General features: G+C 33.7%; 2 protein-coding genes across 10 annotated transcripts in view; one reads left to right on the top strand and one right to left on the bottom strand.

Moving 5' to 3' along the window:
• LOC127877776 (uncharacterized) overlaps positions 1 to 13012 on the bottom strand; it is a 48404-nt gene extending 35392 nt beyond the window's left edge. Inside the window, exons 1-2 of one of the 2 annotated variants that reach the window (XM_052424007.1) lie at positions 12866 to 13001; positions 10448 to 10507 (exon numbers count right to left, since the gene is read on the bottom strand). In XM_052424007.1, the coding sequence (XP_052279967.1) occupies positions 10448 to 10484 (37 nt within the window). In that variant the 5' untranslated portion in view covers positions 10485 to 10507; positions 12866 to 13001. Of the gene's footprint in view, positions 1 to 10447; positions 10508 to 12865 lie in introns of both variants that reach the window. The other variant, XM_052424008.1, reaches the window with a different exon arrangement.
• LOC127877787 (armadillo repeat-containing protein 7-like) lies at positions 12169 to 17722 on the top strand. Of its 8 annotated transcripts, none has more exons than XM_052424033.1 (2): positions 12169 to 12286; positions 17052 to 17722. In XM_052424033.1, the coding sequence occupies exon 2, from the start codon at positions 17065 to 17067 to the stop codon at positions 17653 to 17655; it is 591 nt and encodes a 196-aa protein (XP_052279993.1). In that variant the 5' UTR covers positions 12169 to 12286; positions 17052 to 17064; the 3' UTR covers positions 17656 to 17722. The 8 variants fall into 8 exon arrangements, with proteins under 8 accessions (XP_052279993.1, XP_052279995.1, XP_052279990.1 ...); XM_052424035.1 differs by lacking the exon at positions 12169 to 12286 and adding an exon at positions 12806 to 12829; XM_052424030.1 differs by lacking the exon at positions 12169 to 12286 and adding an exon at positions 12947 to 13044.
• The last annotated feature ends 122 nt before the right edge of the window (positions 17723 to 17844 follow it).

Here is a 17844-nt window from a genome sequence, read left to right as displayed (position 1 = left end):
AGTCACATAAAAAATGACTGTGTCTTGAATCATTTTATCCGATATGTAAACATTGTATTGAGAAGAAAATGATAATTCCTTTAGTCTCGCGAGAATACCGGGTTACAGGCTTAGAATGTGCTACACATGCTGAAAAAAGAGTGGTCAAAGAAAACTACAGCGATTTTCTAGAGGGTTATTTCCATAAGAAGTACGATTTAGCAAGACATTGTGTTCATATATGTATCAAAGTAAATATAATATACCGTACACATATTTGCTTTTACTTTTGTTTATTTTAATTTCTAAAATACAAAAAGTGACATCAACGATATACAGTAACGTTATATTGTTTTGCAGATAATATACATATATTACATAATATTACACAAAACGAAGATGAGTCAGAGTTGATACAATAGTAATAATATAATTTATTTAAAAAAAAATAGTAATAGTCAAACATCAAAATAATGTATTGGGCAGCATACCCGGGTGTACATTGTCCAGGGTAATCATGGAACTTAGGCTGGAAATCCATGGTATAACATGGAATTCCATGGAAATCCCTGGAATTTGAAACAGTTTCCAGGGTTTTGTTCTAGAAATGTCCATGAAACGTGGACTTTTTTTCCAAGCATTTTCCAGCCTTGGATGGAAAAGCATGGAAAAGGAATGGAAAACGCTGGATTTAGGCTGGATAACCATGGAAAATATTTCCAGATAGCATGGAAAGTGGAACATAGAATTTTTTAAGCATGGAAAAGACTCTAACATTTTCAGCTGACCCTGGAAAAAACTTAAGACTTTATAAGAGGAGAAAATAACTTATTAAAATGCAACACATTTTATTCAAAGTAAATCAGAGTTCAACAATTTACACAACATATGAATAAAACATAAAACAATGTGCATAGTTTGGGCAGAAATAGTAGTAGTTATAGTAGTAGTTGTAGTAGTAAAAGTAGTAATGCTGGTGCTGGCAGAAGAATATGTTGTAGGAGTAGAAGTAAAAGTGGTTGTTGTATAAGTTGTACAAGCAGTTAAACTACTGATAATTATACTATTGGTGCAAATTTAAGTGACAGTAGCAGTAGTAGCAGTTATTATTGTGTTGTTGTTTTAGCATTTACAGGAATAGTAGCAGTAATGGTAGCAATAGTAGTATAAATAATAATAACAATACTAGTAGCAGCAGTAGTAGTAGTAGTTAAGGAAGTAGCATTAGCAGCAGCAGCAATAGTAGAAGTAGAGTAGTAGTAGTAGAAGTAGTAGTAGTAGAAGTAGCAGCAGTAGTAGCAGTAGCAGCATCAGCAGCATCAGTAGCAGTAGTAGTAGCAGTAGTAGTTGAAGTACTAGTAGTAGTAGTAGTAGTAGTAGTAGTAGTAGTAGTAGTAGTAGTAGTAGTAGTAGTAGTAGTAGTAGTAGTAGTAGTGGTAGTAGTAGTAGTAGTAGTAGTAGTAGTAACAGCAGAAGCAGCAGTAGTAGTAGTAGTCGCTGCAGCAGGAGTTGTAATAGTAGTAGCAGCAGCAGTATTATTAGTAGTAGTAGTAGCAGCAGCAGCAGCAGGAGTAGTAGCAGCAGCAGCAGTAGCAGTAGTAGTAGTTGAAGCAGTAGTAGTAGTTGAATCAGTAGTAGTAGTAGTAGCAGTAGTAGCAGCAGCAGTAATAGTAGTAGTAGTAGTAGTAGTAGAAGTAGTAGAAGTAGTAGTAGTAGTAGTAGAAGTAGAAGTAGTAGTAGTAGTAGTAGTAGTAGTAGTAGTAGTAGTAGTAGTAGTAGTAGTAGTAGTAGTAGTACTAGTAGTAGTAGTTGTTGTTGTTGTTGTGGCTGTTGTAATAGTAGTAGTAGTTTTGCAGAAGTAGTAGTAGTAGTAGTAGTAGAAGTAATAGTAGTAACTTTCAAAGCAATGTCTACAAGTTTAAATTCCTTAACCCTGTTCAAGGTGTATACACACTCAATATTTAACTTCAGCTGGTTTGCAATTAACAAACTATCTGAAAAGCCTGTGTGTGAGTCAGATATGTCTGCGGCTAATCTATTGGTTATAAAATATCACAGCCTTTTCTGATTGGCTGAGTTCAAATACAGAAAGTTTACCTGTTAGATTGAAATTCTGGAGTAGGCGTATTGTAGAAAATATGCAGGTTAAACTTGTTGTTAAAATGAATTTAATGTAATTTCACAAACAGTAGAGTTAATGAGTTTTTCCATTAACAAGAATTTCTTAAAATAATAATGTATGGATATCATTTGGAAAGTGACATGAAATGTTGTTAAAAAGTGATGCATACAAGTGTTTCAGAAGTCTGTCTAGGAATAGAACAACAACTGAAGGTTTGTGCTTTTCATTATTCCTAAATATTCCTTTAAATTTATTCTTCTTATGTCATCATTGTAGACCTTTTTTATGTGACATTTTAGGTAAAAGTATGGCAAATATAGAAGTTTAAAAGCAGCTGTCACACATATTTTCACTAAGTGCAGTTTGCAGCTTGATAAAGGAAGTCCTATGTGAAGATATTAATAAGCTTGAATGTAGTATCGGACGTTTATAATGCATGGCTAGGGAACTGAGGCTAAGGGAGTTATGTGCTGTGCATGTTGAGAACTCAATGCTCATTAATGCTGTTAATGTTTATAAATAAATTAATTAAACCAATAGCATTGTTTTTTAGGTTTCACTGTGCATTTTCATACCAATAGAATTACACATCATTCTAATTATAGCAATAATAAATTTGTACTAATCATACCAACAAATTTTGTTATGCTATGCTTTGTGATGTATTAACTTCATTGTAAGTTATTATTTAAAGACCATTTTACTAAATATTTAAAACAATACTTGAATTATTTTCTGTATACATTTTCATTATATGCTTTAACTGTAGCTGACCAGTTGATGGAAGATACTGCAGAGTTTGGCAGGGAAATAACCCAAGACAGCAAAGCGGCTCTTTTGGCGCATTTACCAAGAGGACTAACATGGCCACAAATTCATGGTAAATATTGTTATGCCCCGAGCTCATATAAGTAATTTAGTGTTAACCACCTGAAAGTATTTTGTCTTTTTGGTATCCAATATTTTGGTCTAGTTTCAATTACAGGTTATTTTTTTATGAATTAGCAAATTAGCATAACTTTCATATAGCAATATCTGAATATAAAATTCCTATATATGTTTGAGTTTCCAGATACATGCTAGTGTACCCCGTTTTGGGGCATTTAAGAAAACAACAATATAAATTTCAAAATAAAAGAGAGTCATATAAATATATAAGTTAAATCACCTATTTATTCACTTGAAAGTCTCAGTTTTCCTGTGTGGTTGCCTGTTTGCAAGAAGATTAAAGCCCGCTTGCAAACTTTAAGAGAATAAATTTCAGTAAATGGAAAAGAAATAATTGCTAACTACTTAGGATCGTAAATGTTCGCTCAAATACAAAAAAGCCAGATGTACCGAATTAAGCAGTGATATGAAATATCTAAAATAGATTAAAATATGAATGAGCATTGAAGTATAGATATTCAATCATATGATTGCTGCACATTTACTTTTACAGATGAATGTAAAAAACTTATGACTTTCTTGTAATATTGTTTGCTTTGTTTTTCTTTCAGAGATCACGCATGAGCCGTACAGTATAACAGCAGTACAAGTTCTATAAAAGATCCACGACCTACTGAAGCCCAGCTAATTAACAAAAAAGTTTTTAAAAACTGTAATTTTATCCCACCTGGGTACTTATAATTTTACTACGCTGCCTATACAAGTTTTAGACTTGCAATTATATTTTAAATTGTCACTTGGAAAGTAATACATGTACATGCATTATGTTCTGAATTTCTTTGAACAATAAAATTATATAAAAGTATTTTAATGAAATTAAGCACCTAAATTGCATTAAAGTGAAAGTTGCTGAGAACAAGATGTGTTTGTGAAACACAATGTCCCCCTATATGACGTTTGACCTTGAAGGATGACCTTGACCTTGACCCTTCACCACTCAAAATGTGCAGCTCCATGAGATACACATGCATGTCAAATATAAAATTGCTAGCTTCAATATTGCAGAAGTTACATTACATGAGCAATTTTGACCCATATATTTGACCTGGAAGGATGACCTTGACCTTTCACCACTCAAAATGTGCAGCTCCATAAGTTACACATGCATGCCAAATATCAAGTTGCTATCTTCAATATTGCAAAAGTTTTCATAAAATAAGCGATTTGAGCCACATATTTGACCTCTGACCTTGAAGGATGACCTTGACCTTTCACCACTCAAATGTGCAGCTTCATAAGTTACACATGCATGCCAAATATCAAGTTGCTATCTTCAACATTGCAAAAGTATTTATAAAATAAGCGATTTGGGACACATATATTTGACCTCTGACCTTGAAGGATGACCTTGACCTTGACCTTTCACCACTCAAAATGTGCAACTCCATGAGATACACATGCATGCCAAATATCAAGTTGCTATCTTCCATATTGCAAAAGTATTCATAAAATGAGCGATTTTGGCCACTTATATTTGACCTCTGACCTTGAAGGATGACCTTGACCTTTCACCACTCAAAATGTGCAGCTCCATGAGATACACATGCATGCCAAATATCAAGTTGCTATATTCAATATAGCAAAAGTTATTGCAAAATGTTAAAGTTGGCGCAAACCAACCAACCAACCAACAGACCAACCAACCAACAGACCAACCAACAGACAGGGCAAAAACAATATGTCCCCCACTACTATAGTGGGGGACATAAAAATAGTATCCTTGTGCTCATGGGCAGCTACATATATTGTGACATACATGAAGCAGCTAAAATAACTTAAATTTTTCATTTTGTTTCTTGTATATCGTTTGTACAGGGTTCGTGAATTGTTACTGTATATTACTTGACTTGCTTGTATTTTGTTACTATGAATACATGTTGTGAAGGTTGCATTATACTTTTTAACTTTTAAAGTAGCGCCTTTTCTGTTATGTAAGGGCCTGATTTATGATAATGGACCTAGAGGCTTTGTAAGCATGTATTAAACAACACTTGTTTGATCTGAATAATTTGTTAAATAAATGTAACACAATTTGTAATCTGATGTTATATTTTGATGAATTGTGAACAAAATAATACATCGAAGAAACTAAGGCATTATGTTGATTTTTTAATTTGTTTTAATCTAACCTTAAATTATGATTTACTTAAGCTGTGAGTATTGTATTCATTTAATACATGAATATTGTTTTTAGACCAGAAATTTCTTTTTCTATTCAGTGACCATGGTAAACGCTGGACAATTTTTCATGTTATACCAGGCATCCATGGAATATTAAACATGGAAAAACCCTGGAACATTTTCCATGGTTTTCCAGCCAGCATGGAAAAAATACCGTCCAAATACTCCATGTAATCTGGAAAACCCTGGTAATAAATCCATGGTTTTCCAGATTACATGGAGTATTCGGACGGTATTTATTCCATGCTGGCTTGAAAACCCTGGAAATTGTTCCATGGTAATTCTTCCAGGGAGCCTGGAAAACCATGGAAACTATTCCAGGCTATTTCCACATACCATGGACAATTTTCCACCCTTTTCTTTTAAATATTGACGCTGGAAAAGGCTGGAAACTTAGTCCGAATACTCCAGCCTCATATTTTCCATGGATTTCCATGGAAAACCCTGGACAAAGTACACCCGGGTAGGGACAAAACCTGCCTATATGATATTGATGAAGTTTGTGGGAAAACCCGCCTAAACTGACGTCATTGTTTCACCCGGGAAAAATTTAAGTGTTTCGTGAACAAAAAAGTTATTTTAGGAATTGTTGTGATTATTCCGATAATGACGGATGAAGAAATGGAGGTAAGTATTTGTTAGTTCATGATCGTAGTATTATGAAAGTGTATGTTTGAAATATGTAAATTTCTAAATGCTTTAAAAACATGAACCATCTGAAGTCAAAGTAAAACAAAATGTTGCAGTTTTGCTCATTAGTGTTAAGTAAACTTTGGGCTTACCAAATGGAAATACATGATTGTTATGTAATGTGTAACACGAGCACCGCATAACCGGTGCCAACGCTCGGCTGCGGGTGCAGTTTTGAATAAATGAAAGCTTGTCAGAATTTCTTTTTTTTAGAGGTCACAGTGACCTTGACCTTTGACCTAGTAACCCAAAAATGGGTGTGGCGTGTAGAACTCATCAAGGTGCATGTACATATGGAGTTTCAAAGTTGTAGGTGGAAGCACTTTGATTTTAGAGCCAATGTAAAGGTTTTATCACGGCGGACGCTCGATGACGGACGGCGGACGACGAGCTGGCTATGACAATACCTCGGGTTTTCTCTCCGAAAACAGCCGAGCTAATTAAACTGTATTATTTATGTATATTTTAAATCAATGTTTTCTTTAAGTTAATGCCAAACTAACCATAAAAGCTCAAGTATGTAGTTTACAAGCATGTAGTTTGCAAGATTGTTGTTATGATAGATTGTTATGATTTTGTCATGATTGTTTTATAAATACTAAAATTGCTAAAAAGGCAACAAATAGTGGTGTACGTACGTTGTTATGAGAAAATGTGAACATCATTTAGTGTTTTGAAGTTGTCCAGTCATTCTTGTCATTTAATAATTATTGTTACTATATGACACTAATTTCGTACTTCAGAACAAATTGCCACTGTGGTGTCAGTGGTTCAATTCCTATCGCTGAAACATTTATATGTATTTGTATTATTTGTCTTTTTCAGCTATATACATGAAAATAATTTATTTACCGAATATTTAATTTTAAACCCGTCACATGGAGCATATGTGATTTAAATAAAAAAATAAAGCTTCAAGTTCATCTACAAGTAAAGGGCATCATGTTAAAATATTTTTTGGTAAATGATGTTTTAAGGAGGGTTTATTAATAAAAAATTACAATAAAATAATTTATTTTCAACAAAATGGTGATCTTTTTAAAGTCAGCCTATTAATGAAGCCGGGTTTTTTTATTTACAGAAGTGAATCGTCCATTGTCTGACATGCGCGAACTTGTATATTATTTTAGCCTTAATGGGACTTTTGTTTTAATATAGGAATTGGAGAGTGTACTCTCTCAACATTTTTGGAAGATCCCAGTCACCACACCATTTCCTTCTCAAGAGCTTGACAATCTGTCAGCAGACAAAGAAGATGTTGAAAGTGATGTGAGTGTAGACGGCATCTGTTTATTAATCGAAACGGAAGGTTTGAGATTATGTGTCTCGCCAGGAGGTTGATGAACAAGAAGAAGATGAAGAGAAAAATGATGGATGTAACAATATTGATTTGGCTTTGAATGAAGATGAAGATTTGAGGCAAGTTGTGAGGCAAGTTGAACAGTTCTGTGTTGATGGTTCTGGATGCAGACACGATTGTGCACATAAACTGAATGTAGAGAAAGTGCATGAACATATTTTGAATGTCCATGACATGTAAAACAAGATGTGTTTGTGAAACACTATGTCCCCATATATTTGATCTTTTACCTTGAAGGATGACCTTGACCTTTCACCACTCAAAATGTGCAGCTCAATGAGATACACATGCATGCCAAGTTGCTATCTTCAATATTGCAAAGTATACATTAAATAAGCGATTTTGACCCATATATTTGACCTTTGACCTTGAAGGATGACCTTGACTTTTCATAACTCAAAATGTGCAGCTCCATGAGATACACATGCATGCCAAATATCAAGTTGCTATCTTCAATATTGCAAAAGGTATGGCAAATGTTAGAGTTTCACGCAAACAAACAAACAAACAAACCAACCAACCAACCAACCAACAGACAGGGCAAAAACAATATGTCCCCCACTATAGTGGTGTGGGATATAAAAATACAAAAGACCTTTATTTGATGGGTGTTCGTCAAGATGATAAAAGCTCAGCTGTCACAAACAGAGGAAAGAAGAGACAGTGAAGTATGTACTTCAGTGGAAAAATAGTGTGTCGTCCAACATTTCAAGTGTTCTATGATATCGGATGAATTGCGCTAAACAATTTGATGTATCACATGTCACAGCATGGCGTCATGCCTAGAACCCACTGCAATTTAGGCAGAAGCCCCAAAGCACGCACTAGATGTTGACAATGTTCAGCGTGTAGTTGTTAAATACCTTGAAAATTACACTGAGCGCAAGGGTATCCCAATGCCACGTTGTGAAAAAACATTCCTTAATGACAAATGTTCACATTTTCATTTTTTTATCCGATTGTTATAGATTTTATTTTGGTGCTGAATGGAAAAAATTATTTTAATCGACTAAGACACGCCAAAGTTAAGGGCATATTCATGACTTCATGAACATATAATGTCCCATTTTATGTTTGACGTTGAAGTCATTTGCAATGAATCAAGAAAATATCACGTGCTGTATTTGAATTCTGGTTTTGTTTAAACAAAATACTAAAATGTTGATTTATCATACGGACCATAACATAGGTTAACTATGTTGTTTTATTCACTATGTTATCATAATAAAATAAAATATTGTTGTGGAGCAACCAAGGAAAGAAAAAGTGGAAATGGGGTCAGGTCGTTTTGGATTCGGAAAAATCATGTTGTTTTGTCAAAAAAACTTATAGAGCTAGATGGGAGATAAAGTTAATGTTGACACTTATTTAAAACAAGAGATATGTTTGTCAGACACACAATTCCCCCTAATGCGCACCTTTGAAGCCATATATTTGACCTTTGACCTTGAATGATGACCTTGACCTTTCACCACTCAAAATGTGCAGCTCCATGAGATACAAATGCATGATAAATATCAAGTTGCTATCTTCAATATTGCAAAAGTTATGGGCAATCTTAAAGCTTTCAGACGGACAGACTGACTGACGGACAGACAGACGGACGGACTGACGGACAGTTCAACTGCTAAAAGTATATGCCAACCTACTGGGGGCATAAAAATAGGTCCCATTTGGTAAAAATATATACATTTTTCCATAGGGAATGGGTCTGTCTACTTGTGCTGAATTAGAACACACACAAAAACAACTGCATTCTGATGTTTGTCAACAATAAAAGCAAATTGCACACTTGGAAAATAAAAGCAAACGCTTAAATACTCTGCCCAACTTGTTTCAAAACCCATTGTTGACAACTTAAATACTTGAGCCTTGCTCTTGGAAAACCGGGAACATTTTAAGAGACCTATTTAAGTGCTATGTGATGGCAGGAACTAAATAATTAGATTCAATTTGAAATCAGCAATGATTTGACCATTTAAAATGTTGTACTTTTATAGACCTTGCCCATCCTTTTGAGAAAAGTAATGTATGACACTGCTGCTAAAAACCAAAGAGATGAGTAAGATTTTTTCTGAATATTGAATAATTAAGTCGCACTCTGTAAAAATGTGGCTTAAAGCATGTGCATAAAATGTTGTCCCCGACTAGCCTAAATTATGTTACTAATTGCACAGTATCGTATTGTTCATAATATGATATATGATTATATAATAATCAGTTTCAATCAAATTAGAATTAAACTTCCTTATCAATGGAAATCAATTTGAATGATACAAAGTTTACAACAAAACTGTACATGTGTATACATTGACTATTCTATATTGGCAACACACAGATTGTTCTTACTTGAAAATATAGCTTTGGTTAATGGAAACAGAAAGCTAGCAGACTGCACAGAGGTGTAAGCAGACGAATTACATGGGTTGAAGGCATTTTTAATAAATTACCTACGTTGAAGTGTTTTTGTTTTTCCTTTAGCATATTGAGACAAAAAATGACATCATGGAATGCAAATAATATGTTCCAAACACAAAATAGTTTTAGGAATATAAACAAATTTAAAGTTTGTTTTCACTAGTATCTCAACAAAAGGGTATGTAAGTCTGACAATTTAATACTTTTTTACAATAAACAAGTTATTTCCAACTTTAATAAGGATTTTCTACGAAAGAAAACTTCCATATCTCTTTTCAATATTCTTTCTTCAAATGTAAAAGTTAATTTGAGAATATGGCTGAATCTAACATAAAATTAAAAACAATTGAAAATTCAACTTGGAAACCAAAAAACGATTAAGGTTTGTCAGGTTAGGTTTACAAACCACACACAAATCATATGAGCTGCGTCATGGTCTTATGCCATATGCAGCAAGTTGCAATGTAGCCTGGTAAGGATCTACCCAGACTGCTTATTAGCCCAAAAATCTTGCATGACTTTATAGCAGACTTGCTAGCTACTGACCAGACTGCGTGGTTGCACATGATGCGCCAGACCTGCCGCATATGGTACAAGACCCATTTATGACGCTGGTCATATCACTTTAGATCGAACAAAGAGCAGTTGGTAGGCTGGTATAAGTGATTGTATCAGAGAGTTTAAGCAAGAGATGGTTTTATAATCTGAAACCAAAGCCAACTAATGTTGAAGCACCACTTCAAACTTACATTTACTTCCCTTCACTTTTGATGATTCGTGCCCCATAGTCAAAAGAAATACATGCTATTCTGTAAGTATAAAAATAGATACAAGTTATAAAACTTCCTGTTTCACATTCTTAATGTACTTTACCTCTTTACTTTGAAGCCTTTTATTCAGTAGATTGAGACAGAAAACAGATATCACATTTCAATACTTACGACCGTCTTCTTACACAATGTAAGAAGCTAAGATTGCAACTTATATATATAGAGAGAGAGAGAGAAAGAGAGAGAGAAAAAGAGAGACTGTTCAAACTGTCTGCCTCGCAAAGTGACTTTTTTGAAAATTATTGCAGTGTTAATTACATTAAAATAAGTATGTTCTACAAAATGGCAACACTCAAACAATATAAAGTATACAGAAAATATGTCTAAGATTCTTTTTTTTAACGTTTTTTATAAAGTGACCTAACTTAATTAAATGGAGTTTTAACCTAAATAAATGAAGAATTAAGAGGACCATGATTGCTCTTGAGCGCTTAACTGAGTTCAAAGACACTACAGGTTAAGACTTGACCTGGTGACCTAGACTTTGGATGAACCTGACCCAAATTAAGAATTGGCCTAAATATTGCCAAGTTCAACATTTTGACTAAGTTTCATAAAGATTAAGTCATAAATGTGACTCTGGAGTTTTAAAAATATTTTTCCAAGATTTGATATGTTGACCTACTTTTTGGATGCACATGACCCCAAATCCAACTCAGCCTAGATATTTTCCTGATAAACATTCTGACCAAGTTTCATCAAAATTGGATAACTGATATGACCCAGACTCTGGAGTGGTAACGAGCCACAAGTTGACAAAGCACCCTGCACACAGAACGCTGTACATAGGGATGTCCTTTAAAAATATCTAAAAAATTACATGGCATCAGGCATAATGGTATTTTAGTTAATGTAAGCAACACACATTTTAAATTGAGAAAATAAAAAAACCAGAACTGTACGAGATTTTACAGTTTAACAGACTTGTGCATAGTATGTTAAATCACTTCACTGCCATAAGCATATTAAAAACAATAACAAATATATATAATTAACAATACCAAAATACTGTATATTTGTCTTTAGAAGAAATTGAACCTCAACTGTCTACATTAATTTAAAAATCTTACACTTTAAGTGTTAGTACTTCATTTATTTGTGTCAGTTTGTTAACAATTATTAAATCGGGATAACATTTGAATAGGAAACACAGGGGTGGTTGTTTAAAATCTAAGCTGCAATATACTTAATATAAAGAAAAAATAATGTTTTGTACTGAAGGTCAATATTTTTCACCTGGCTCATCTGCAGCAAAAGATGAAAAGTATTGGCCCGACTATAAATTTGTACCCTTGCAACGACTGATTGGACTATAAAATTTTAACAGGATCAAAAGACATATAGTTTGTTGAAAGCATCAATGAAAAATTAATTTATAGCTATGAATATAATTCGGGGGTTTTAATCTGTAGTGAATAAATAGTGATTCATTCTGTTATCCAACTTTCACAACTAAATCAAGTTCGATCAAGATTTTCATGCCAGTACATTGTAAATAACATTCATCTATAGTAGCGCAACAAACAACTTGACTCGCCCAACACCAATAGTTAGCATTATCATCCAATCTACAACAATTGATGTCTTCTTATTGAATAAACCTTTAATAGACATGATACCAGCTGTCAGTCAACTTATGTTCCATTATCTTATCAGCACTCAAGCAGCCAAATACAGGAGGAGGAGTATGCAAAAAACAGAACAAGTCATGGATCAATACTTAACCAATATGAGGGACTGAAGCACTAAAGAAACAGTGTAACTGTTTTGTTTTTATTAAGTGAAAATGTTATGTTTAAATAGTTTTGACATCGTTACATGAAATACAAAAGCATATTCTATTTGTATATTATTCATCGATTATAGTCCAAAGATGGTTTGTGATAATTATATTTTTAGTAAATGGCATTCTTTCTTTTGGAGTAAATGTAAATGTATACCTGGCAAATATTTATTAAATGTATTTCTCGCAAATATTTCTTAAAAATGCATTGACATTGAAAGACTTAATTCTAATGTCAAACAAGCTATGCTATCCAGTTAAAACATGTCCAACTGGCAACAGTTGTTAGTGCTTGGCAAATATTTAGCTTAGTACACATACTTATATTGTTATCTAAATGAAGACTGAGCTTATTTTATATTATGGTAATATCAACCTGCAACTAATTACGTATTTCATTAAAAGTAACTCTTAATAACTTAATAAGTCTTATTGTATGTCCTACTTGGAAAACATAAGTCAGTGTTGTATTTAAGTATTGAAAGCTTCAAATTTAGATTTAGTATTTGCACCAAAAGGTAATCTATTACGATTTTCTACAATCTATATCTTACCTGGTGATTCTCTTCAGTGCTAATGACATTTTGCCAAATAAATGAGGTGTTTTTACTGATATCAGATTGGAAATCCCACCAAAGGAATCTACTTTCGTATTTAGCAGACAGCCGAAAGTAGCCGATTCTTAATGTAAAAAGCGACAATCTCAGCAACCGAATGTTTTCTGCCTTTTTCAGTATTAGCTTTGCTTATAATTCATAAGGTTAAAGAATAATACACACCAATCTGTTGTGTGTTTGTTTGATATTTTTGTTAGTTATTCTATTTATTTTGTTTTTTGACTCACTGTATTAGTGATGTTGTTTCGGATAAGTACATTTTCGGATAAAGGCACAGAAGAGTCTTTTTCTTATATTTATTTGTGTTTTTTTTGTGTTATTAATATAGGAAATATTCGACCTAGCGCTCATGCGTTCAAATTCTTAGCCAATTCTAAATTAAGATAATATAAAATAGTGTGCGCTATTAATACAGATATTGAAAAAACCTGCATAATTACAAAACGACCTAACTGCAAAGCTGAACTCATATGCTTATAGTAACTACGCACAACCATTACATGTGTGTTGTTGAGTTCGAACTGAGCATTTGGTTTTATATAACAATATCTGTTTTTATTCATAAAAAAATCATTTGTACATTAACTGCATGTTGTTGTATTTTAAGTGATATTGTGTAAAAATCAACATGGACATTTTGCACCATGAATTTAACCGCAAAATTAAGATACTGATACAACTTCAAACACTGAGATTTGATTTTGTGATTGGATTGTTTTTTTTATTTTACTGCAATTATATATGTATATATACAATGAAATAAAAAATTAAATCCATAATTTTTTATATGTTAAGGATTTCATGGTTTAATTAATTTGACATTATTCATGAAGTTTTTAAAGTTAACTGTCAATGAGATAAAGAAATGAAAAAAACTTGAACTCCTGACATTTGGTTTGTATACCCCACATTGATCCTTTGCACCAGTGATGGGTAACAGTAATGCTGCATGTCGCCTTGACAGAAGCACATGTTTTTATTAATGTCCTTTATTCTTTCCCTGTTTTCCTTTTTGACAAAGTTGAATCATGGGGGAAAATTAATGAAGGCCAGGTTTAATATATTGTATAATACGCCATTTAATATGTTATTTCGTTAAGTTAAAGCAACTGAATGAATAAGCTGAAGTTATTGGGAAAGCATATGGCTCAAAATGTACACGCGAGTTACACCAAGTGTTACCCCTCAGCCTTTTTGTGACACTGTATTTTGAGATCATATAAGTTACACATCATTTTAAGGATTACATAAGAACATTCCATATCAATAATATTATCTTATTACTTGGATAAATCCCTAATTGCTGGAAAATTAGCACAGCACGCTACAAACTGACTTTGCAAAGTTGATGGCCGGTTCTTACTCACACTAAATTCTTCATTAAATATTTGTCAAACTCACTGCACTTACAAATACAAATACACTTGTATAGCGCAGAAACTATAAATATTCTATTGCGCTTAACGAAACGTCCTATTTACACAGATTGAGATATCATCTAGTGAGCTTGCAGGTTACAGGAATGCATCGTAGTGTTGTGGAATCGCTCAAATAGTTAGGTTTTGAGTTTGCTCTTAAATGCTGTTTCCGAGGCAGCGGATTTCAAATGTCCAGGAAGCACATTTCACCATTTTGGTCTGACCACTGTTTAGTAGTTACCTGTCGGTGAATTTTGTTCTATGCCTTGGCACACGGAACTGAATGCCTACTGATGATCGCAAACGGTTGCTTCCTTGTGCATGTGTGAACATGATCGGAGGTGAAAAGACGCAGTGCACTTCACGAAACGGAAAACAATGACAAGCACTTTGAACATTATTCTTGCCTGCACGGGCAGCCCATGTAATCGTTTCAGCAAGTCATAAAGACTCATCAAAAGATTTGTCCCAAATATATCTTTGACGAGTTTAAAACTGGGTCATATGAAATCAAAAACTAGGTTACTAGGTTGAAAGATTGTTTACACTCTAGTGTTCACATTCAAAGTCCAGTATTTTCATGAAATTTGGTCAGAAAATTTGCTCTAATAATGTCTCAGCAGAGCTGAGTTTTAAAATTGTTCCAGGTCGTTGAAAAGCATAGCTGCAGTAAAACCTTGTTAACACTCTAGAGGTCACATTAATAGTCCCACCTTTATTAAACTTGATTAGAACATTAGATCTAATGATATCTCAAGTAAGTTCGAAAATGTTTTTTCGGTTCTTTGAAAAACATTGCTGTCAGTTTTGCTGGGCAGTTTTCCTTACATGGCTATAGTAAAACCTTGTTAACACTCTAGATGTCACATTTATTGTCCATCAAACTTGGTCAGGACATTTGTTCAAATAATATCAAATCTGAGTTTGCAAAAGGTTTCAGTCCATTTTAATACACGGCTGCCAGGAGGTATGGCAGTTTTCCTTATTTTGCTGTAGTAAATACTTTTTAAGGCTTTCGAAGTTACAGTATTAGTCCAATATTCATGATAATTGGTCATTATCCCGCGCCATAAACAGAGGGATATTGTTTTGGCGTTGTACGTCTTTCCGTCCGTCCAGCACTTTTGTGTCCGGAGCCATATCTTGGAAGTGCTTTGGCGGATTTCATTGAAACAAGGTATGAGTATATATATGGATAAGAGGATGATGCACGCCAAATGGCATTGTACACCATGGAATAATAACAGAGTCATGGCCCTTTGTATTTTGAAAAAATGATTTTTTTTGTGTGTCCGGAGCCATATCTTGTGTCCAGAAGTATAATGGCGGGGAATATCAATTCAACGAATTTGCTTGTTTGTTCTTATAATATCTGGTCTGAGTTCGAAAAAGTTAATGTCTGTTTAAAAACATGGCCGCCAGGGGGGCTAGTTATATGGCTATAGTAAAAGCGTGTTAACACTATAGTATTCACAATTATTGCCTTTTCTTCATGAAACTTGGTCAGAACATTTGTTCTAATGTTATCTCAGCTAAGTGCAAAAAATGGTTCTGGTCTGTTAAAAAACTTTGCTTCCAGGGCACGGGCAGTTTTCCTTGAGTGGCTTTAGTAAAAACTTGTATACACTTGAGTCCCATTTTTAGTCTGATCTACATAAACCTTGGTCAGATCATTAAATTTTGTTCTAATGATATCTGGGCTGCATTTAAAAGTGGTTCAACTTCTGGTCTGTTTAACAACATGGCCGCCAGGGGGCGGGGCAGTTTTTCGTATATGTGTATATTGAAACCTTATAACACTAGAAGTCACATTCTTAGTCAAATCTTCTTGATTTTGGTCAGAATATTTGTCCCATTTAAATCTTCACCAAGTTTGTTTGAATTAAAAAAAATATATGTCACTATGTCAAATTAAGGAAAATGCTTGTTAACACCTATGACACATTTAAAGTCAGAATAGTTTTGTTCCTTTGTTTCTCAGATGAGTGCCTTAGGGCTCAAGGCCCACTTGTTTTCATTTTGTTAAAAATTTATATTTTATAATCAAGCAATAAAATACTACATTTAATAGCTAAGCATGTTACAATTTAATTAATTAAATTATTAATTATTGTTTGTTAAAGATGGTGGTAACTTTTGAGTATGCAAATTATATAAAGATAAAGTCCATGTTGACTAACTGTCAACGAAGTATAATATTCATGATTTTGATCTGGAGTTGATTGTCCCCAAGTTAAAAAACTACCAGTTATCAAAACATATACACCAAGGTACTGGCTTTCAACCTTCTTTAATAACTCATAATTTATTCCCATCATAGGCATGGCATGTTTTTAAATCAGAGGATAGCAAAATTGTCCTTACGTAAAACGCTTGAAAAGAATTTTGTTTGATCCTTGAAGAAAGCATTTTAAGATAAGTTTAACCTGCTACTCTGCTGCATCCCTAACTTTTACTCTGCTAATTATTATTTGATTGTTTGAATCTGAGACAAAGTATGAAAGTTTCAATACAATTTATGAAAGTTTAATAACTGCGATTTGTCAATCTATGAAACATAGCCCTTAAAAGGGATTCTTTAACGGATTAAAGAATGAACAATTTGTAAAAATCATGTAAATTTGTTATTGAAAAAGAACATTGTGAATAATGTATTGTTATGTCCCTTGCACTCTTTTAGAACCAAGACATTTTTGTCTTTACAGATTCTCATAAAGAATGTTCAGCAGTAAGAGCTACCTGGAAAGGAAGACAGGCCCGTATGGTGTAGGCCGACTTAGTTATCTCCAGTCGCTTGTCAACGAGTATCAGAACACAGACGATGATGACGCGAAGACCCAGATAATAGGGAACCTGGCAAACTTTGCTTATGATCCAATCAACTATGAATATATGAAAGCACTGAACGTACTGGATCTGTTCCTTGATGGTTTGGAAGACCCAGATGATAAAATAGTGGAATTTGCTATTAGTGGCATATGTAATGCATGTAACTATCATGTCAATAAGAAACACATAATTGACAATGGCGGTGTGAAGATGGTTATAAACTGCCTGTCCAGGCCGTCAGAAGACACTGTGCTTTCAGCCATTACTTCATTGATATACTTGATTTGTCCAGAGACGAAGACAGAAATAGTAAGTCTTCCTGTGGTAGAATGTATGCTGAGACTTTCAAAGGCCAAAAATTCCAAACTCAAAAACCTTGCAACAATTTTTATCGAGGATCATTGTGACCCTAGTGTTGTGGTAGAAGCGCAGAAGATTCAACAAAGACACTTTCATATTCCTTCAACTGTGTCATCATGATAAAACCCAAATTTTCTTTATGTCATGATGCACTTTGTTTTTAAAAAGAAGATATCATTATTATGTACTTTTTGAGTACTGTTTTGTTCATCATAATGTTATAAGACCTTAGCCAAAGTAATGTGATCGAAGTTGAAATACACGGTTGTAGATGTCTATCTGAACACAATGATTAGCATAAAAAGAAAA

This window comes from Dreissena polymorpha, chromosome 4, assembly GCF_020536995.1.
Source record: "Dreissena polymorpha isolate Duluth1 chromosome 4, UMN_Dpol_1.0, whole genome shotgun sequence".
Taxonomy (NCBI): Eukaryota; Metazoa; Mollusca; class Bivalvia; order Myida; family Dreissenidae; genus Dreissena; species Dreissena polymorpha.
This window is presented reverse-complemented; position numbering and strand designations above follow the sequence as displayed.